This window comes from Rhinatrema bivittatum, chromosome 2 (genome assembly GCF_901001135.1).
Source record: "Rhinatrema bivittatum chromosome 2, aRhiBiv1.1, whole genome shotgun sequence".
NCBI lineage: Eukaryota > Metazoa > Chordata > Amphibia > Gymnophiona > Rhinatrematidae > Rhinatrema > Rhinatrema bivittatum.
The window spans coordinates 504,638,341-504,661,015 of record NC_042616.1 but is presented as its reverse complement, the minus strand read 5'-3'; the positions used below and the strand labels follow the sequence as shown (position 1 = coordinate 504,661,015).

The 22,675-nt window shown below is 44.8% G+C and overlaps 1 protein-coding gene and 1 long non-coding RNA gene across 8 annotated transcripts in view; one reads left to right on the top strand and one right to left on the bottom strand.

The window, feature by feature from the left end:
- The window catches only part of PHACTR1 (phosphatase and actin regulator 1), a 647,384-nt gene that overhangs the window by 336,178 nt on the left and 288,531 nt on the right, over positions 1–22,675 (bottom strand). For 3 of the 7 annotated variants that reach the window (XM_029590667.1, XM_029590670.1, XM_029590671.1), the window contains exon 1: positions 21,707–22,141. The exons of 3 other annotated variants lie outside the window; for them this stretch is intronic. In XM_029590667.1, coding sequence (XP_029446527.1) covers positions 21,707–21,977 — 271 coding nt within the window. In that variant the 5' untranslated portion in view covers positions 21,978–22,141. Of the gene's footprint in view, positions 1–21,706; positions 22,142–22,675 lie in introns of those variants that run through there. One more of the 7 variants, XM_029590668.1, reaches the window with a different exon arrangement.
- LOC115085083 overlaps positions 22,149–22,675 on the top strand; it is a 43,816-nt gene continuing 43,289 nt past the window's right edge. The window contains exon 1 of the long non-coding RNA XR_003854709.1: positions 22,149–22,476. This is a non-coding gene — a long non-coding RNA (uncharacterized LOC115085083). The remainder of the gene's footprint in view (positions 22,477–22,675) is intronic.

Sequence of the window (22,675 nt, the reverse complement as noted above, 5' to 3'; positions counted from 1 at the left end):
CCCAGCGAAACACGGTCCGTGTCGGGGGATCGCTATATATTGTGTGCTATTTAATTTATGGAGTTGCCATTTCAACGTCTATTCACCTGGTTCTACCTTGAATTGGAATAAAAAGTTTGTTTGGAATCCTTGGTGGTGATACAATCTATCCTGCACCAGTGTACTTTATTACTTGCAGATGTGCAAGGTTCCTGCTTCTTCTCTTTTTAGATTTCAATTATCCCAATATTGAATGGGTAAGTGAAACATCAGGACATGCTAGAGAGATAAAGTTCCTGGATGGAATAAAAGACAGTTTTATGGAGTAATTGGTTCTGGAACTGATGAGAGAGGGAGCAATTTTAGATCTAATTCTTAGTGGAGCACAGAATTTAGTGAGAGAGGTTAACGGTGTGGGGCCACTTGGCAATAGTGATCATAATATGATCAAATTTGAATTAATGACAAGAAGGGGGACAATAAGTAAATCTATGGCTTTAGCGCTAAACTTTCAAAAGGGAAACTTTGATAAAATAAAAATAGTTAGAAAAAAACTGAAAGGAGCAGCTACAGAGGTAAAAAGTATGCAAGAGGCGTGGACATTGTTAAAAAATAGCATCCTAGAAGCACAGTCCAGATGTATTCCACACATTAAGAAAGGTGGAAGGAAGGCAAACCAATTACCGGTATGGTTAAAAGGGGAGGTGAAAGAAGCTATTTTAGCCAAAAGATCTTCATTCAAAAATTGGAAGAAGGATCCAACAGAAGAAAATAGGATAAAGCATAAGCGCTGGCAAGTTAAATGTAAGACATTGATAAGGCAGGCTAAGAGAGAATTTGAAAAGAAGTTGGCCGTAGAGGCAAAAACTCACAGTAAAAACTTTTAAAAATATATCCGAAGCAGAAAGATTGTGAGGGAGTCAGTTGGACTGTTAGATGATCGAGGGGTTAAAGAGGCACTTAGACAAGTGATGCCGAGTGAATGGAGAAGAGCGATGGTGGTCCCGCTTCACAAGAGTGGGAGCAGAGAGGAGTCTGGAAACTACAGGCTGGTTAGCCTCACCTCGGTGGTGGGAAAATTAATGGAAACTCTGCTGAAAGAAAGGATAGTGAACTATCTACAATCCGATGGGTTACTCGATCCGAGACAGCAAAGATTCACCAGGGGAAGGTCCTGTCAGATGAATCTGATTGGTTTTTTTCATTGGGTGACTAGAGAACTGGATCAGGTAAGAGCGCTCAATGTGATTTACTTGGATTATAGTAAAGCTTTTGATACAGTCCCACATAGAAGACTCATGAATTAAATAAGAAGCTTGGGCGTGAGCGGCAAGGTGGTGGCATGGATTGCAAACTGGTTGACAGCGTGTGATGGTAAATGGAACCTGCTCTGAAGAGAAAACAGTGTTAAGTGGAGTACCACAGGGATCGGTGTTGGGACTGGTTCTGTTCAATATCTTTGTGAGTGACACTGCAGCAGGGATAGAAGGTAAAGTTTGTCTAATTGTGGATGATACTAAGATCTGCAACAGAGTGGACATGCTAGAAGGAATAAAGAGAATGAGACATGATTTCAGGAAGCTTGAACACTGGGCGAAGATATGGCAGCTGGGATTCAATGTCAAGAAGTGAGGAGTCATGCATCTGGGGTGTGGTAATCCAAAAGAGCTGTATGAAATAGGAGGGTGAAGGGCTGTTGTGCACGGAACAAGAGAGAGACCTTGAGGTGATAGTATCTAGCGATCTGAAGACGGCGAAGCAATGTGACAAGGCAAAAGCAAAAGCCAGAAGAATGCTGGGCTGCATTGAGAAAGGAATAACCATTAACCAGTAAGAAAAAGGAGGTGATAATCCTCTTGTACAGGTCCTTGGTGAGGCCTCACCTGGAGTACTGTGTTCAGTTCTGGAGACTGTATCTCAAAAGGGACAGAGACAAGATGGAGGCAATCCAGAGAAGAGCGACCAAAATGGTGGTGGGTCTCCATCAAATGGCTTACGAGGAGAGGTTGAAGGTCCTAAATATGTATACCCTGGAGGAGAGGAGGTGCAGGGGAGATATGATACAAACCTTCGGACACCTGAAAGGTTTGAATGATGCACATTCATTGACAAACCTTTTCCGCTGGAAAGAAATCAGTAGAACTAGGGGTTATGAAATGAAACTACAGGGAAGACAACTCAGAACCAATGTCAGGAAATATTTCTTCACAGAAAAGGTGGTGGATGCCTGGAATGCCTTTCCGACTTGCTGGTGTGACGGTTACTACCCTTAACCAATAAGCCTTTGTGCTGTTGATGCAACTCCATCATTGTTCTCTGCTTCAACAGCAGGGGGAAAAAAGGAAGAGGGAAATTAGATTCAGACAGCAACCAAGAAGGACATTGAATTGCACAGTCTGGGAAAACAAATAAGCATGGGAGGAACTTGCTGATAGGGCGGTTACTAACCTTAACCAATAAGCTTTAATGCTGTTGATGCAACTCCATATTTGCTTCAATGGCAAGAGGTAATGGGGAACTGGACTCAAACAGCAACCAACAAGGGTCCTGACCTTGACAGTCTGGGAAACTGATAATTATAAATGTGGCTTGTATGGCCAGCAGCTACTACCATAAGCTTGCTGGGCAGACTGGATTGACCATTTGATCCTTTTCTGCCGTCATTTCTATGTTTCTATATAAGTCAGAAGATTGTTGCTACAATGGTCGGAGAAAATAGGATGGAAAGAGGGAATAAAAGATGGGTGGAAACCTCAGGTATCTGTAAGTAAGGGCAAGTTTAGATTGAGCCTGGAAACCCAAAGGAGCAAGAACAAGCTGATGGACAGCAGAGAAAAAGAAGCATCATATCTAAAGGGCCGATGTTATGAAGGTGGGGATGTTCATAAACAAAATAACGCATTCTAAATCGGCAAATATCACGCGGTATTCCATTAGAAAAATTTAGAGCTCCTTATTTGCCAATTTAGTATCCATTTGTTTAGATATTGAGAACATCACAGCCAAACCTATGCAAAAATAGGTGAGTGGCATAATTATGCAAATCAGTTCATTACCTAAATAATACAAATTAAAGCATGCAATTATCAGCGCACAGACATTACCATGAGAAACTTAACACCACCCAAAGAGGTGTAGTTACATTTTTCTGCGATAATGCCTCGTTATCATGTGACATTTAATGTGCTCATTTTATCGCATCTCAGCCTACTGGCCTCCTGGTATTTGGAAATTTCACAAGTGCTCCCAGCCATAATGTGCGGTTCTGAGGCTCTCTTTAAAAGACTGCAGCACAGACTTAGAAAAATACCTCTTTGTTTCAGACACAACTTTGGAAATATGTATTTATTTATTTATACATACTTATTTAATTTCTATTACGCTTGTTCCACAGCTCACGTGGATTACATTGAAAACATTCCTTATATATATATTTGGAGTCTATTTACTAAGCTATGGTGTGTGCTCATGTGATTTATTTACCACAGCTCCCATTATTTCTGTTACACTTGGCAGCTTGTAGGATGACCCCACAAGCTGCCACACTCATCCCCTTCGCTGCCATCGCAGGCAGAAGACATCGCTCTCAGCCGCAGTTCAGTTCACTGCCATGCCAGCACCTCTTCGATCTCCCCTTAGGCGCACATATTCCCTCTAATGACAACATCAGCCTTCCCCTTAAAGGGTCCCATCAGAGGAGCAGTCCCTCGCCTCGGCAATGGGTCTCCTGCTTTGCAGTGCATGTTCTAAGCATTCCGGATACCTGCGTTCCTGTGCCATGTCTTCTTGCCTCATCCAGCCTTGCCCATCTTGCCTAACTTGTCCAGTGTCTTCCGTGTATCTATGTCCACCTTGGCCTGTCTCTCCAGATCCTGACCTCTATCTTGGACCTGACCACGACTGCCTTCCACCTGAATCTAACCTCTTGCTCGGACCTCACCACTCTTGCTTACTGCCTGCCTGACCTTGGCCTGTTCCTGACTCTGTTAGTCTGCTACCTAACCTGACCTTGGTGTGCCTTTGGACTTCAGTTATCTTCATCACCCTAGAGAACCTCCTAAGTCCTGCCAGCTGCCAGAACCCAAAGGGCTCAACCTGCAGGGGAGGCGGCTGGTAAAGGTGAAGCTCCAGACTATCCCGCTATAGGGCGCGTCCGTCACCTGCTGGCATAGGCCTTGTGGGTTCGCCCTTGAGGCTGTGTTCAAGTTCACCGAAGCACAAAGGACTCACTCACCCACTACCCTTCACAATTTCTAATTTGCCTATTCACTAATAAATCACATTAATGTATGCCATACCTATGGAGATGGACCCCTCATTGTCTCCTATTATTTTGCAGTATTTGGATCGACTTTCCAATCTTAAGTGGAGAAAGTCCCCAACTTTTGTGAAACTGTTTGCTCTTCTTACCCCGGTGATGTATATAAATGGCTTAGGGAGTCCGTTTGCTTGCTTGTACAGCTAGAAGGGAAATCATGATTGAGTGTATCCACAGCAATGGCAAACTGAAAGTGATCCCACTGCCTGGGAAAGCAGAAAGACACCATGTCTTGTTGGTAGCGCAAGCGATGTTATGACAATTTACATATGCTTGATTATGGCATGCAAAACAACCTCAAGTCAACTTACTGACTATATAACAACAGAATCTAACAAATTGTTTTGGACTCCTGTTAATACAGCATTTCACCATTCTGCAGCTAAGCAAACAGCTACGCTGTAATGTTCCCCTGTCAGTATAATAGAGCACTTTACACATTTCCAAAGAGAAAATAATATACTGTTTAAATGACTGCATCAGGGATTTTCCTTTTTTTGCTGGCTTTTTCTTTTCCAGATTGCCAGGTTTCTTACTATTGTGATCTGTAATCTGAAGCTGCTAAACCATGTCTGGAGGAAAAGATCCTAGATTCTGGGCAGGGCTCCGGATCACAAAATTATGGCTTGTGATGTTTAGGCCTGTATTTTTCCCTCCCTAATTTTTAGCTCTTGTGTTATATTTCCGCCCCTGCTTCCTCCCCCCCCCCCCCCCCCAGGTGATTTTAGCTTCTCTTCCCATTCTGAGGGCAGAAAGGAAGTCTCCTGAGATCCTCTTGGTGCATTCTCGTGCCTACAGAGGTCGCCACTGTAGCAGCCTTCCACCCACGGTTCAAGTGCCTCACCTCTGCGGCATGCCTGGACTCTGCTGGCCCGGTCACACAGAACATTTGAACTGCAGCAAGCAGCGCTATGGACTGAGGCACACAGACAGCTCAAAGGTGCACAGCTCTGTCATGCACCCAGTGAAGAACAATTTAACATTCTATCGCTTATAATCCTTTCAGGTTTTGAGCTATTGTTTCAAAGAAAACTGCATGGACACATGTCAGGCACCAAAAGTGGTAGTGAATCAATCATGTATCAACTTAAAATCTTAATGTTAATACATCAGTGCAGGAAGATTTATATATGGCTAGACCCAGCCCGGCCAACCCACCCCCAAGGAAATCAAAATATCATGTTTTGAAAGGACATTACCGTAAGTCATTTAAATGTTTGGACCTGTTGCACTTTATTCCCCTAGCCTGTGGCTAGGGTGACAAAAATCTAAGGAGAACAGGCCCGGCCGAAGATTTGCTGCCTTTCAGCTGTGTTGAATCTCAGGCAGCAGAGAAGAATGGCCCACTGCTTACCCAGTCCAGCCCCAGGCAGCATACAGAGAACAAGAGGAAAGGGGGAGTGAAGTCTGGAGCAGAAAGAGCAAAGAAAATCTACTCTGCTCCCTAACCCAACTCCTCTGTTGTTCGGGGACAGGAGGGGAAGTGGGACGCCTGGAGCACACACAGCAAAGGGGATTTCATTTTGGGCCGAGTGGGAGATCACTGAGGGTGAGGAGAAAAGCTGGGGGATGAGAGGGAATCAGCGTATGTCTGTGCGTGTGAGAGAGTGAAACAAGGGGGAGAGGAGCAGCATTTGTCCGTGTGAAAGAGAAAAGATTGGTGCCAGGTGTGTGTGTGTGTGTGTGTGTGTGAATGCCAGATTAGGTGGGAGATTAAAGTAGGGAATACAAGGTGGAGCAGGATCAGAACATGGTAGGGTCGCCTGCCTCCTCCCACCCTGGCCCCTCTCTCCTCACATCAATTCAGATCCTTTTCTCTCTTGATCTTGGATTTTATACTCCACATCCTGGAACCTCCCTTCCTACCTTTCCCTTCTCTCTAGATTCTGGAATCCACCACAACTCCTCCTATTCCCTGCTTCCTTTTCTCAATCCTAGAATGTCCCTCCCTCTCCCCTCTCCTTCCCCAACCCCAGTGCTCCCACCTTATCCTCACTCCATTCCTGTCCCTTCCTCTCCTCATACCTGGTCCTCTCGCTCTGCCCCATCCCTGAGATCTTCTCCCTGCACTGATACTTGTGATTCCTTTTCCTCGCCCAATAAAAAGAAAATAAATTATACAGAAACAAGCAGAGTTGGAAAACTTTTTATAATATAAAATAAAAGCTAGAAACGTTTGCTGGTATGCTTCAGAAGTTTCTAACTCTTGTCACAGAAATTACCCCTGAGCTGCCGCAGAAAACTGTGGGGCTGTGCCTTCGACCTTCTGCTCCCTGTTGTCCGACCTAACAAGAAGGGGTGGATGGTTGGCTAAACAGACCAACAGGGCCCAGGTTTGGCAGAAATCCTAAACCCATCGCTGCCAGGACCAGCGGGTGCTGCCATGTTTGGAATACTGCCATGAACAGTGTCAAGTCAAACCAAGGACAAGAAGCCTAAAGCATTACCCCACACTTGAGTCACCGCTGTTATGCTCGCTCGTGGGACAGGCCCGCGAGCAGCTCACTCACCACCAGGGTGGCCTTGTGCTTTCACTCTCTACAGCAGTGGTGCCGCCGTTGCTGTGTTGCCTCTCTGTGTGGCCGGAGCGCCGCTTAATCCAACAACGCCTCAGCCTTGCCACCACGCCTGCAGGGGGAGAGATGCCACCAGATCCTGATGCCGGCTGGATGCCGCCTCTGCCATCCATGCGGTGGAGAAGCGCTGTCATGATCTTCGCAGCCTGAGGGACGCCGACTTCTGTCCCTGCTCCTGCACACCAGTCTCTCTAGGTGCACGTGTGGCTATAGTCCCAGATTTAAAGGGCCACAGCGCCTCTCGATGATGTTATCTCATGCCAGCCCTAGAATAGAGCTTGTCGGTCTGTGCCTCTGGCCTTTGCAAAGGTCTGCTAGTGCTTTCAAGGAGTTCCAGGTTTCCTGTTCCATGTTCCTGGTCTCCAGGTTCCTGTGGTCACTTTGTCTTGTTCCTGAATCCAAGCCTTCATCTCATACCTGAATCAAAGTCCTTGCCTTGCTCCTGGTTCCAAGCCTTCCTCCTGTCTGAGTCTCCAGAGTCTTCGATGCTGGTTCAAGTCTTCAGAAGGCCCTCCTAGTTCATGAGTAGGAGTTCCAAGTTCCTGAGTCTGAAGTTCAAGTTCGAATTCCTGAGTCTGAGTTCAGAGTTCCTGAATCCAAAGTCTGAGTCTGAGGTTCTGAGTCTGAGTCCAAGTTCCTGAGTCTGAGTCTCTAGTCCAAGTTCCTGAGTCTGAGTTCCTGAGTCTTGTTCTGGTCTTCGGAGTTCTTGTTCCAGCTTCTTTCTTGTTCCAAGTCTGAGTCCAGTGCCTACACCAGTATTTTCATGATCCGTGACCAGCCTATAGGCTGTGTAGAATGTGTAGCAGCACTGGATTTTCTCAGAGCCTTCATCATGTTTCCAAGTCCTAAGTCTTCAGAGTCATGTCCAAGCCTTCTACACGTCTTCTTTTGAGTCTTTAGTGTTCGTCTGTTCTCATGCTCAAACCGTTTCCAAGTGGCAGTCCGAAAGGGCTTTCGAGTGGCCGGAGGGCAACCCCAGAGAACAGTATTGTGTTGCTGGGTCTCAGTTCCTGGTGCGTGTTGGACATCCAAGCGTTCCTGTTCCGAGTTAAAAGTGTTCCTATGCCAAGCCAAGTGTTCTTGTTTCCAAGTCAAGAATCTTCTTGTTCCAAGCCAAGTGTGTTCCTGTTTCCAAGCCAGGAGTATTCCTGTTTCATCCAGCCCGTGCTTGGATGCATTCGCCTGCCAGCAATGTGGACAACAGCCAGCCCCAGGGATGTGCAGGTTGCATCACGGCAGAGGGGCTCACTCTCTCGAGCACCTGTCCATGCTCACAACAGATTGCGGAGGCAAGGAGCTCAGTGAACGTGTCCCCATGACACGCCTTCCATCCTTTGATTCTTGTTCCTTCCTGAGGTTTTGGGGTTGTTTTTTGTTTTGTTTTTTTGTCTATGACCTACATGAGGCACCTATATCCAGATTTTTGTTCAAGTTCTTCAGCCTTAGTTCTAGTCTTCTTCCAAATACTGCAGCCTTGTGTTTGTCTAAGTACTGCAACCATGTCTTCGTCCAGCTTATTCTGAATGGTTCTTCACCTCAGTACCATAATCAAGTATCTCCAGATCCTTTACTTATCAGACTAACAAGTTTGTTTTTTACAATCCCTTACATCTGGAGACCTTTATAATTAATAAGAATGCAGAGTTGAAATTGGAGTCTTAGCCGGAATGGAAGGATTAATAAAATTGTATTGCACTCCTTTTCCTTATGAAATATACATTTTTTTTCCTTTTAATTATTTCCTGAAGGGTATACTCCCCCCTATGTTATTTGTATTATACTATGTTTTGTAGTATGTTTCTGCTGTTATTGCTTTGTGTATTATTTGTACAAAACTAATTTTCCTTGTGTTTCAGTGTAAATAAAAGAAAACGTAATAAAGATATAATTGTGTAAAAAAAGTATCTCCGGATCCTCTGTTTGGACCCTTGACTCCCGCTGTTGGAATAGATATATCTTCATCTCCTCTGAAGTCGAGGAAAGGAGGCTTGAGGAGGGGATTTTGAGGAGGAGGTACTGTTGCACTCGCTTGCGGGACAAGCTCAGGAATGGCTCACTCACCTCCCGGCGCGGCCTTTTGCTGCCACTCTCCATGTGGTGGTGCCGCCATCACTGTCTTACCTCTCTGCACGGTTGGAGCACTGCTTCATCCAACGCTGCTTCAGCCTTGCCACTGTGCCCACGGCGGGAAATACATCACTGGAATTAGATACTGGCTGGACACCCCCTCTGCCATCCATGCGGCAGAGGAGCATTACCAATGCAGCCATGATCTTCGCAGCCTGTTTACCACTGCATGCCAGTCTCTCTAGGCACGCGCACACACCATAGCCTAGTATTTAAGGGGCCCACGGCAGGAAATGGTGTAGCTCCTCTTGATGATGTTATCTCCTGCCACCCCCCAAAAAGGGCTCTTCAGTCTGTGCCCCTGGCCTTCGCAAAGGACTGCTAGCGCTTTCAAGGTCCTCCATGTTTCCTGTTCTATGTTCCTTGTCTCCTGGTTCCTATGGTCGCTTCGTCTTGTTCATGAATCCCTTGCTCCTGGTTCCAAGCCTTTGTCCTGTCTGAGTCTTCAGAATCTTCGTTGCTGGTTCAAGTCTTCGGAAGTCCTTCCTAGTTCCTGAGTCCAAAGTCTGAGTCCAAGTTCCTCAGTCTGAGTGACTGAAGCTGAATCTGAGTTCCTGAGTCTTGTTCTGGTCTTCAGAGTTCTTGTTTGAGCTTCTGTCTTGTTCCAAGTCTGAGTCCAGTGCCTGCACTGCTACTGTCATGGTCCGTGACCAGCTCACGGGCTATGTAGGGTGTGCCAGATTCTCTCAGAGCCTTTGTCATGATTCCAAGTCCTGAGTCTTCAGAGTCATGTCCAAGCCTTCATCACGTTTTGAATCCTCAGCTTTCGTCTGTCCTCATGCTCAAATCACTTCCTAGCGACAATCCAAAAAGGTTTTTGAGTGCCAGAGGGCTACCTCAGAGACCAGCATTGCATTGCTGGATCTCAGTTCCTGGTGCATGTTGGACATCTGAGAGTTCCTGTTCCTGTTCCAAGTCAAGTGTTCCTATGCCAAGCCAAGTGTTCTTGTTTCCAAGTCAAAAGTCTTCTTGTTCCAAGCCAAGCGTGTTCCTGTTTCCAAGTGAAGAGTATTCCTGTTTCAGCCAACCCATGCCTGGATGCGTTCGCCTGCCAGAGGTGTGGACTACAGCCAGCCCTAGGGTTGCACAGGTCACATCACGGCACAGGGGCTTGCACTCTTGAGCATCCGTCCATGTTCGCAATAATCACACTGCCTTACCTAAATAAGCTCGTGCACATAAGCTCGTGCACAGCCCTCTACCATAGGAATCAATGGGGAAAAAGAAAAGAAAAGAAACAGTTCATTCTTTACAGAAAAAGATGCTGCCATGGTTAGAAGAAAGTTGCAAAGCATGCTAAACAGTGGTTAACAGAAGTTTCCATGTCTGCAGAAATTCAAACCATGAAATTGAAATGTCTTGGCTCCTCTGAAAACACTACCATCCTTTCTTGCCTTAGCAACAGCATTGCCCAGCAAGGAAGAACAAACCCTTCACAAACATGCTTGTTTTTTTGGAACGCCAAGCAATTCTTTCCTGCTTTTTTGAGCTTCCAGTTCAATTAGAATTGGATTTCTTCAAGCTACAGCACCATGAGCCTTCATTTGCAGCTACCCAGGTGGTTTCCTCCTGTTTATATCTCCCTCCCAACCTGGTGCAGCCATTGCACTGAGAATTCTTGGCTGGGGCCACACAACTCACACGGGATATTCAGCTATGCTGCTGAATATCTCCGAATAAATCACTAGTTAGCCAGGTAAGTCTTATCCAGCTAACTTTAGACCTGCTATTCAGTAGGTCTAACTTATCCGGTTAACATAATCAGATAAGGTTAAATGCCACTGAATTCCTCCCTGAAACACCCATTTCCTGCCCACCACTTAGCCCACCATTTCCTGCCCACCACTTAGCCCAGCCACTTAGCGGAATAAGTCTTTACTTATCTGGCTAACTGGTTCTGAATATTGACCTAAAGTTCTGGAAATGCATAGACCTATGGACATGCTTTTGAAAGGAGGCGACTATGTGAAAACAGGTTACATGAAAGTAGAAACTGATTTGGTTGGGGCCTGGTGGAGATGCTGAATTGCCTCATGGCCCTGGCTGACGTGGTAGATATGAGCCTCCCCTTGAGAACCAGACCATACCTCTTAGTTCAGCCAAGAGGCACATTCAGCATATAGCTTTGTTAAGGGAATAAGGGCTGAACTGTGTACATTTTATATCGGGCAAACTAATTTCCTATCAAGTGCAGCTGTTAGATTCGGGCTGGGGTTTGCTTATGCTGTATATATTCTGTTGTGGGGAAATTATTATTTAGCTTTTATATTTATTTGTTGAAGGGTTACTTATTTTAGCTTTTGGGGTGGGATTTAATTCTGATTTATGCAGTTATTATTTACTGTAGTTTACTATAAGATTTGTAAGGTTTTATTATGTTTTATCTAAGTTATTTGCATTGAGTGGGTTCTCTGGGGAATTTAAAGGGCTCTGTGGGATGTAATTCTGATTTACTGTTTACTGTAATCTACTTTGAACTGGTTTTCAAGCTTTGGAAATGCAGACTATATTTTTAAATGAAATTAAATTCAGTACGTGAGCGCGTGAAGTGCAGATGTGAGTGTAGGAGGTATGATGGAACGTGTGTAAAGCTGTGACCGAAAGGGAAAATAAGTTCACATTAGGATAAGAGAAATGCTGCGAATGCAGTAAAACAGGGCATGAAATTTCAAATCTGACTGCACTAGCCTCAAATATTTTTCTCTCTCACCAGATTTGCTCGAGCTGAGATCAGAGCGGAGAGGGGGAGAAGAACATGTGATCATATGATAGCACCAGAAATCACAGAGTGGGCACCTCTCCTGCAGATTGCTGACATCAAACTAGATCAGTTACTATTTCTTCTTCTTACTTTGCTGGTGACTCTTAATTGCTAGAAAGTTGTGCAAGTAATTTCTGGCACTATCATATGTATGGGAAGCGTGAGTAAGTTTCATGGCCCTATTCTCTCCTTTGCTAATCTCAGGGTGACTAAAAACACCAGAATTACCAAGTATCCTTGGATCTTCCTCCCAACGCCTGCCCCTCTGTTCTCTCTTCTCCTCTTGCTCTCTTGAGCTCCCCCATACTTTTATGCGTCCTCTGTTGCTCTCTCCTCATTACTTGCTCTGTATCTCCTTCTCTTCTATGAACCTCTTTCCCTTGTTTACTTTCAGGGTCCTGCCTTTTGCTCTCTCTCTCTCTCTCTTCTTCTGATTCCCCTCTTCTTGCTCTCATTCTCCCTTTCTTCTGCCCCCTCCTGACTGTCCCCTTTCTCTTGTTTCACCTGCCTTGCTCTCCCTGTTTTTGCCCCTCTTGCTGGCCTCCTCCTCCTCTCTCTCTCTCTTCCAGCCTCCCCCACGCCATGCTCACTCTCGCTGCTCCCCACCTAACTCTTCCCATTAGGTGCAGCGCTGCACAAGCTGCGGCAGTGCAAGTCAGTGCAGGAAGCACCTCATGCAGGCGCTGCTCCTCCTGCCTCCTCCCAGAAGAGCAGCGCCTGAGTGAACGCGCACTGATGATCTGTGGGAAGGGCAGAGAGGGCCAGCGCCTCAAAGAGCCTTCCTGGTCCCTGCAGCCCACTGGCACCGATTCACCTACATGAAGTTTCTGGGGTACAGCGATAAGCTGGTGAACAGAAATTTCATGCCATGCAGGCTAAGGTAGGTGACAGAGTACACACCAAAGGTGGCTTTAAAGGGCTAGAGCCACGAAGGCAAATTCACTCTCAGATGAAGCAAATTTGGACTGGAACGAATTCCTATGGGATAACAGCAAAGAATGTAACTTAAAAAGCAAAACTCAAATTTTTTGGTGGGAAGGCAGCACTGGTCCTTTACAAACTGTTCAGCATGAAAAACTGTAACCCCCTGTTTAAGAAGAGTGGAAAGGGTCTTTAGATCTTTTGAGGTGTTACGTCGTAGAGTAAAAAGAAGAGTCGGCTTTCCACTTTTTCACACGGCATAAAAAAAAAGTGTCAAAATTTCTCCCACAGTAAGGAAGGGGCAATGCCATGGCATCGCTCTAACCCAGACTTTCGCCAGCCTCATGCACGAGAAAATAACTTCATGTCTGAGAATTAAAAAGTGCTTGCAGGCAGGTGTGTGGACGGAGTGGAAGGCCAACTATAATGCCTCTTTCTCCTCTGTACCGTAGATATCTCTTTCAAAGCTGTGACAGAAATTGAACCATTTTGCCAAATTTCTCCCGAATATCAGCTTTTACGATGGTTGCAATGCATTTTTCGGCTCCAATCACCCTCCCAAGACCAAAAGGGGCCTTGAGCGAAGGGATCCCAAGTCGCTCATTTCTCATTTCCTTAAAACTAACCCAATGCACTTGTTACTTCTCTAACGGCACAACAGGGTATGCATTTTCCCCTCTGTTGAGTTTCTTATAAATCAACAGCACTACAGTGCTTTTCTCTGGCAATAACACATGTAACCTGGAATGGCGCTATTTGTTTTGAAACAGGCAAAATCTTAAGTGGCTCCACTCCCCAGGGGCTGCCCTACTGTACTGAAAACAGCAAGACAAAAGGCAAGTAAGCAGTTCCCGTTCAAAGCCCAGTGTGAACTCGGGAACAAAAACACATTTTCAAATGAGACTTTGGGTAAACCTGGAAATATTTATCAGAGATAACTGTAAGAGCTGAAAATGGAGCCTGGCAGTTACAATGCAGAGAAACGAAGCCTGCACTCTCAAAGCTGAATGCCTTCCTCTGTGTAGTAGTTAAAGAAAGTCTCCGTCACCGTGAATAACAACAATTGTACTGACAGCTAGCAAGCACCATAGCTGCAGCTCATCGCATCCAGTTCTCGCTAACTTCAGGACTCGGACCTCTCTGTAATGCCACAAGAGACACTAACCAATACCGCCCTTTGCCCCACTATTTAGCGGGTCATCAATTTTGCAAACTGTCCCAGGCCACCTAAGCCCTGGGAAGCAGGACAGCTGCAGATTTTCTCCTGCTGCAAGAAAAGATATTTAAGGATGGGCAAAGGGACATATCCGCTTCTTTTCCATAGTGACTAATTCCTGTATATGAGCTTTTGCACAGGGTGGAGCACTACGTGATTCAGGTAGCCCCAAGTCTGAAGCTCTCCCTTTTTAGAGAAAGGAAGATATAAACTGTCTCTGAGCAATCTGAATACAAAATAAAAACAAATGCTCCCTTACCACTACATTTACTCTCACATGCAGCAAATTCTGGCTGAAATGAATTGCTTTGTGATAACAGCAATGGATGTTACTCAGAAAGGCAACAAAGAAATCCACTTTTAAGCATCCTTCAGATTTTCTTTTCATTTTTCACTTAAACATTTCCCATATTCACTCTAATTTGCAACAAAAGTCAGAGCCTGAATTACAACTAGGGGTTTCTATTTTTAGGTGTTTGTAAACGTAGGTGCTTATTTTCCAGCTAATTAGGGGTTCTTGGAGGGTATAAAAATGGTGTTTAGCAGAGTACCTTTTTCCAGTGGAATCAGATACATGCATTTCCAGAACACAAAAGCACTGCCACACCAAAACAATATTCACGTTCCACTAGTCAGCAGCACACATGCACCATCTAGCACTCTCTCCCTGCTGCCCTCTCCTCCCCCACACCACCCCAGCTGTGCAGCAGAGCTGGTGAGAGGAGGAAGAGAACAGAGGCAGTAGTGTTTTTCCAGGTTTTAACCAATAAATACCATTTTTTTCACATCAGGGATGTTTTATCAATGTTTATCAGTAAAAACCTAAAAACAGGCGCCCTAACCATAACCCACAATAGAACAGAGCGACGACATGCTGAAAGCGAGCTCAAAGACACTCTCCTATCTGTAATTTTTCAGAGGGTGCTCTTGGCTGTGATCCTCAGCCTCTGTCACTCTTTGAGCTGCATTAATCCTGATCCAAGCTGCAAAAAGCCACATTCTAACGCAACCTCCTCCTAGGGCCTAATTCACGAAGGCTCTTCTCCCTTTCTGTGTCTGCAGGAGAAAAACAGATTAATAAATCAGAAGCTATGTATAAGAACTGATTGCTTTTGGTACTTTTTACAAATCATCCCAGGTGCAAGCCACACTAGAAGATCTAAGAGCTGACTGTGGATCCCAGCCATCGGGTTAACTACGACTGTCTTAAAGGAAGCAAGGGAACAAGATTTAAGCAGGAGGTAGCCAGCTCCGCAGCATATTTTGTGCATCTTTTAGCCTGCATGTTTTTTTTTCAAAATATAGACTCTACTTAAAAATTCCACTTACAAATTGGCCAGGCTAAAACAATTTTTTGCCCAATTTTCCACATCATAATAATTTTACAGAAGATCTCTCTTAAGTAGTATGCTAATTAAAGAAAGAGTTGTTTTGGATGCAGATTGGATGGAGCAAACATCTGCATGAGATTTAAGCCTGGGGGCAAGAGATTTGAGCAACCTGGATTTTGCTCCGCTTTTCTGCACTTTTCAAAAGATAGTCCTAATTTAACACCACAGGCAAACCCATGAGCGTTCCACTTTTTACCTGCCATACGCCGAGAACATCTCCTAACAGAACGATTCAAGCACACGGCATTTAGCTCTTCTTGTTTTGACCTTTCAGCTTTCTTCCTGCTCCTTTAGAGCTTTCACCTCAATAGGAATCAAGTTTTATCCAGTACTGTAGCATTGCAGGCTTTCATGCACAAACCCCCCTGGAGTTTTTATTCCCTAGCTTTCTCCCTTCCACAACACGGCAATCAAAGCATAGCCCTCTATAGTGGGCCACAAACTGTGACTTATCTTCGGAACCCACACTGAATGCCACTCCCAGCTCCCATCTCAGTACAATGGGCTGGCAGAAGTCAGATCAGAGCATGGAACACACTACTCCTGCGTGGCAGTGCATTATTACCGTTATTATAACTTGTAAAAGTCTATAAAACTTGGCTTTGTAACACTCATTGTTATCTCTTTAGATGAGGTTCAGGAAGTTTTATAGTCACAGTCTCTCTGTTTCTCTTATTTTATAATAAGGGCAGATTTTAATTTGCATGTAAATAGGACAGATTGTAGAGTGGCTAGAGATATTTGGTCTCTGCCCTAGTCATAAGTGATTTAATACAACTGGTAGATGTGCCTAGACATGAGACAGCTCACGCTCTAAAGTTGATCTTTGGATCTCCTTTAGCTAATCAAAAGGGGGTGCTCACATTTGGAAAACCTTGACCCTGGACCATTTTATAATTAGTTTAGCTTTTAGGGTGGTAGGTCTGGTTACTAATGCTTCTCTAGGATTAAAGGGCAGATATACTAGGGGAACATTTGATAGTGCAATTATTTGTTAACTTGCAACAAATGAGGTGATGACTACAGAAAAGTTGGCAGATCACTGGTATGCTATGTTGGATCGAAGCTTGGAACAAGCAGCCTCTCTGAAAACAGTTAGAAGCTCAAAGAGAAATAAGAGTTCTTAATTTTATACTGAGTTCATAACCCTAAAAAGAGTTATATCCCTTAGAACGATGCTGGGCAAAGACATATACTAAGAAAGATAGAGTTACTGGGCAGAGAGCTTCACAATTTAAGATCATAAGATGTTGCCATACTGGATAAGACTGAGGGTCTATCAAGCCCAGCCTCCTGTTTCCAACAGTGGCCAAGCCAGCATACAAGTACCTGGGCTGGCAAGTACCCAAACATTAAATAGATCCCATGCCACTGATGCCAGTAATAGCAGTGGCTATTCCCTAACTCAACTTGATTAATAGCAGTTTATGGACTTCTCCTCCAAGTCATTTCTTCTCCAAGCTTAACAGTTCTAATCTTATTAGTCTTTCCCTCTAGGGGAATCGTTCCATCCCCTTTATTATTTTGGTTACCCTTCTCTGTACCTTCTCCACTGCAACTATATCTTGCACACAGTATTCAAGGTGCAGTCTCACCATGGAGTAAATCAGAGGCATAATGACATTCTCCAATTTATTCACCATTCCCTTCCTAATAATTCCTAATATTCTGTTTGCTTTTTTGACCACCATCACACACTGAGCCGCCAATTTTAATGTATTATCCATTATGATGTCTAGATCTTTTACTCCTAATATGGAACCTAATATTGTGTAACTAAAGCATGGGTTACTTTTCCCTATATGCATCACCTCACACTTGTCCATATTAAATTTCATTTGCCATCTGGAAGCCCAATCTTCCAGTCTTGCATTTATCAAAATCTGCTTGTGATTTAAAAACTCTGAATAGACTTCCGGTTAAGATGGCGGCATGAGAGAGATGCTAATATCACTGCGAAGAAAATTCTTATTTCTCTTGGAAGAAACAAAATTATGCCTCCTAAACGCAAGGGAAAGGTGAGGGTATTCCCTATGGAGCCTCTACCCTCACCAATCCAGCAAGAAATAGTTCGCTTCTTGTCTCCACTTACTTGTCCAGGAGCCGATGATCCCGCTGGGCGAAGAGATGAGGGAGAGCCTCTCGCGCCCCTGGAGGAGGCGTCACTGAGCCCCGATCATAGAAAACCGCCGGCGCAGAGGGACGACGGAGGAGTAGGCGATGCTGACCCGGGGAATGCTGGTGCTTCCGGGGTCACCCCCGCCTCGGAGGGGAGCGTTTCCCCAGACACGCTGAGGATACATACAACAACGGTTTCAAGCCGTACCGCGGAACCCGCAGCAGAAGAGATGTTGGCTGCGGGGGTGCTGACACTGCCGGAACAACTAACTCCAGGAACCGCTGGGAATCCTTTGCTGCTTGTTGAAGCAGGTAGGGGGGAAACCAGCGATGTTAGTGGAGTAAGTGACCCTTCCTCCCCTCCCTAGTCCAGCTGGTGTGACCCTACAGGGACTCTGGGATTTGGTCATAGGGTTTAGGCTGGAGATGAAAAATGCTTATCAAGTTTTGAATCAAGCCAATGTTAAACAACTTCAGCAGATGGCTGATATGGACCCTAAATTGTCTGAGACTAATAGAAGGGTTACGCTATTGGAAAAGGAAGACGAGAAAATGAAAGATTTCGAAGCTGCTGTTGCTAAAGATAGACTGAGACTGGGTAGAAGGATGGAACTACTTGAAAATAATGCTAAAAGTTTAAATCTTCGTATCTTAAATTTTCCCCGTATTGTTGGAGAGACTCCATATGTTACTCTCAAGAAATTCTTTACTGAAATTTTGGGTTTTTCTGATGTAGATATGCCAGTAATAAATACTTGTTATTTTTTACCTATTTCCAAGAATAATAGGTCAAATTGAGCCTTTTCAAGTGAGTGATATTAAATGAGTTTATTGTATGGTACTCATTTTTCTCTGTGTAACATTTTGAAAATTCATCTTTTAGGTTTAAAGATGAATTTTCAAAATGTTACACAGAGAAAAATGAGTATATATGCACATACGTAGCTTCTACTCATGGACTCCTTGACATTATAACTGGTGAGACTAGCCATATAGGAGAAGCTTAAAAATACTAATATCTCATCTGGGGTGACAAACAAAAAACACAGAAAAGGGCAGATATTTAGGTTTTCTAAGTTTCCAATGAAAATTTATTTTTCATTGTTACCCCCTAATATTACTAGTTAAAATACTCTACAAATTGAAAAATGACCCATCTAATGCTTGGCTTCAGACATGCTACATCTAATAACCATAATGAAAAGAAGAATATTTCTGTGGTCAAAAAGTTTAGTTCCAAAACCCTAATAAAAATCTGTTAGAAAAACTTTAAAAATAAAATAAAAATAAAAGAACAAAACCAACAACATATAACACTAAACACATCCTGAAGTCCCACATTTGGCATCACAAAACCAAACACTGCTTCACTTAATAATTTCTGGTGGTACCATTGTGCACAACTGTAAGGAGAAGATATCACTGAACCAACAAATCCTAGCCATCTGGCGAGGCTGATTTGCTATTTGTTTTACACAACTCTCAAATGTATCCCTAAATTTCTTAATGAGTGTCAAGCTCTATATGTATTAACTGTGGCTTGGCAGGGAAGACCACTGTGCAGGTTCTGCATTGCCAAGAGGAAAGCAAAGGGCCCTATTCTTGGCTCCTGCTTTCTGCTAGGGGTGTACACTGAAAACACCAAGACATTTCCAGTGCAAAATTACACACGCACATTTTATTTTGTTTCTTCTTTTTAGCATGAGCTAAAACGTAGAAACAAACAAACAAAAAAAAGCCTGAAAAATGCAATCAAAACAAAGCAAAAGAAAATGAAGAGTTTTTCCCCATGCGCACTCCTACTTCCTGTTCCTTGGATTTGCTGGTGGTGGAAGTGCTCACAGGGCTCAGTCTATGAGAAGAGGCTGAGCAAAACACGGCTTGGACAGTGACACCAGGAGGCCAGCCACAGGGAAGCATGCTAAGCAGTTCTGCAGGAATTTTTCACACACTGCTCTGAACCACGAGAAATCTCATTTAAGTACTAGACGTGAGCCAGGGGATTCATTACAACAAGTCAAGGTCATAGGAGCCAGCTCAGTGGTTGCTACAGCACCCCCAATACTAAGCAAACTCCTTTACAGTGTCCAGGGACAGTGGGGTTTATGTTGAGTTTTTAACATCCCCAATCATTTTGAAAAGTTGGCTCCTAGGATTGGAGGTCACACAATGGCTCTCTAGTCTGTACCAGATGAGGAGAAGAAATGGAAAAAAAAGCACGTTAAAGTGGTAGAGTTTTCATATCAAAAATAGCAAAGTTCTGTAGAAAAGCCTTCTCTATGAAAACTCATTCCATCCTACAATATGTCCTTCATAGCTCTGCTAATGTAGGATAGGTCCTGCTTACGCTCTTATTTTGGGTCTTACTGAAAAGGCAAGCGAGAACTTACTGGTAGACAAAAATAAAGTTATAATATTATCTACAGTGCTGTTCTAAAATATTCATGGAACTGATTCAGGTAACAGAGATTTGCAGTACATGGTAAATCTCTTTCATTCTGAAATCTGAAGAGACCTGTATGATTTCAAGAGCTTATGTAAATGTTGTCTCAAACCACAAAGACTTCAGTTTTCTCCCTAACAAAACAAAGCACATTCTCTTCTACTATCATTTCATGTGCAGAAAGAAGGAAAACTAAATGTAATTGTTTATTCCTTTAGATTTGTAACCCGCCTTTCCACAGAAAGTGCTCAACGTGAAGGATAATTGACAGAATAAATGCAATAACAAGTGAACAACCCAACAAGACAAATAAAAATAGTAAAATTTCCATGCACTAAATTCAAATGAAAACAATACAATCATAGCAAATTAGTAACAGCAATACAATTATTCATTAAAACACATTCATCCCCATTAAATAGCTGAATACAGGAAATATTAAGAAATAAAAGTGAAACCCAGTTACAATCCAATTCAGTTTGTCATGACTGACTTTTAACAAATAGTTTTAGTTGACATCTAATGGATAAATGAATCTCAGTAATACTGTGTCTGCTGTTGCTCTACAAATGTATCTAATTTTCATAAAGAACAAACTGCAAACAACCAATGCCATATGTGTACAGTATACATAATATATGTGCATTTTATACATTATATACAGCCACACATCTAACCTACACCTATGCATCTATATGTATGTAAAATACATTATCCAAGTACTTATTGGCCATTTCTGATTTTTTTAAAATGTAAGACACTTCTCTTTTTACTGACTGTAAACGCAAGCATCTTCCTGTAGTTTCATACATGAAAGCACGATACAGCATTATTACTACTGCACACTGGGACTCTCATCCTGAAAAGACATTAGCAATTCTAGTTTCTTCATGTCACTGCAGTCCCATGGCTGACAGAGGACTGCAAGATTGTCCACATTTTACCTCCTCTGCAGAGAACAGCTTTAGAGGTTCTGCCGGGTCGCGAGCACCACCTTAGCATCAAATGTTAAGACATAAAAGTAACCACCGCAGGAGTTCTGCGTCTCCACATCAGCAGGGGGGGGGGTGTTTCTTTTTTCAGAAAGCTCTCACTGACCTTCAAAAAACAAGGAGTACTAGCTAGTATTCTAGTTTTTCCAAGAGCTGTCATTATATTGAAATCTAAAATAAAACGTCAGAAAAAAAAAAACTGTATCCTTAAGAAATCTGAGCTAACATCTGGACAGATGTTCTACTTGAATGTGTTTATGCCATCACATCTAGCCTTTGGCTTTCCATATTTGCTGGCAGCAAGCAGCAGCAGCAGCAGAAATTTGAAGGATGCTTTCCTTTAAAAGCAACTCTAAACTTACCAGTATAAACCGCGTGATTTTTTTTTTTTCTTGCTGGGTTTTTCACAGGCGACGGTGGGTTCGGCCAATTCCTCGCCTCCCTCCCGGCTCCCTCCCGGCTCCCTCTCCAACCCCCCCACCCCCCCAGTAACTGTACAGCCTTTATGCGGACACCAGAGACCTTCCTTACCCGGCCAGTGTCCCTTTTTGTGAATAAGACCCTGTTGTAGAGTAAAAATACGGCCCGGTCGCGCCTGACCCTCCCTGGGTAGCAGCGGGAAAGCATCCCAGACTGCAAATCCTTCCAAGATAAATCGGGCACTTCCCAGCCTCCGGCGCCAGCCGGAAAAGTTGGTGCACCAGCAGGCGCCACAGCGAACTAGGGATCGGGCCACCGATCGGGAGCCGCCCACCCCCTAATCAACACGGCACTATGTGACCGATAAGCAGCAGCCCCTCTTTGCCACAACGCAACGAGGCTGAAGAAAGCCCCCCCCCCCCCCCTCGCCCGCACTCAACTCACCGTCCGGGGCTTCCTCCCCGCGGCTGCAGTTGCTGCAGATGTGCTTGATCTCCTTGCCGATGTGGCAATGGATCACGAAGGAGACGTTGTTGTTGTTGTTGCCGCCGCTGCCAGCGGTCTCCTTGAGCGGCTTCATCCTCACCAGGTAGAAGGCTTTTTTGCTCCGAGGCTTCTCGGCGCCCCCCGTCTCGGGTAGCGGCGAGGAGGAAAGGGGCGACGGGCGGACCACGCCGGCGGGCTGCAGCAGCCTGCCGTGCGCCAAGCCCGCCATCCGAGCCCTGCAGCCCCAGCAAACACACACACACACACACACACACACACACACACACACCCCACCCCCGACCTGGCGGCTCTGACCCGATGCAGCCGGCTGTGGGTTCTACGATGCTCTCAGTGGCTCATCTCCTCCCTCCGTACCTGAGCGCCCTCCATCCCAGAAATCTTTCACCCGCTCTCCTCCCCCTCCCTCGTCTGCGCGCGCTCTGCATCCCGTGCCTGCACAGCCCACGCCCCCTGCCCCCTCTAGTGTCTGGGGAGGATTGCCACTCCTGGTTTCGGGTAAAGTGCAGAGAGAAAAAGAGAGAGAGAGAGAGACCGAGAGCGAACTGGCGGGGCAGACTGGCCCTCCGTTGTTTGCTAACTCCAGGCACAGTCCCAGAGGCGAAACTGTATCAGAAACGGAGCCCCGCATCCCAAAGGCGAATGTGAAACGAGAAAGAGCCTGCGACTCGGCTAAGGAAGCAGGACACAATGGGGGCGTGGAAGGCAAGGTAGGCAGGGGCGGGCAGGTAGAAAAGGGAGAGCCAGCGTCCAGGCACAGAGCAGCTTCATCAGCAGGGCTTCGTCTTCCCTTGTGCAGCACTGAAAACATAGTAGCGGTTTGCGGTTCAGGTGGCTGAGTAACTTTAAGGTTCTGTTCTGGCCAGGCCCAGGCTGGGGCTCTGCATTTTTCTGCCAGGCTTGGGCAGC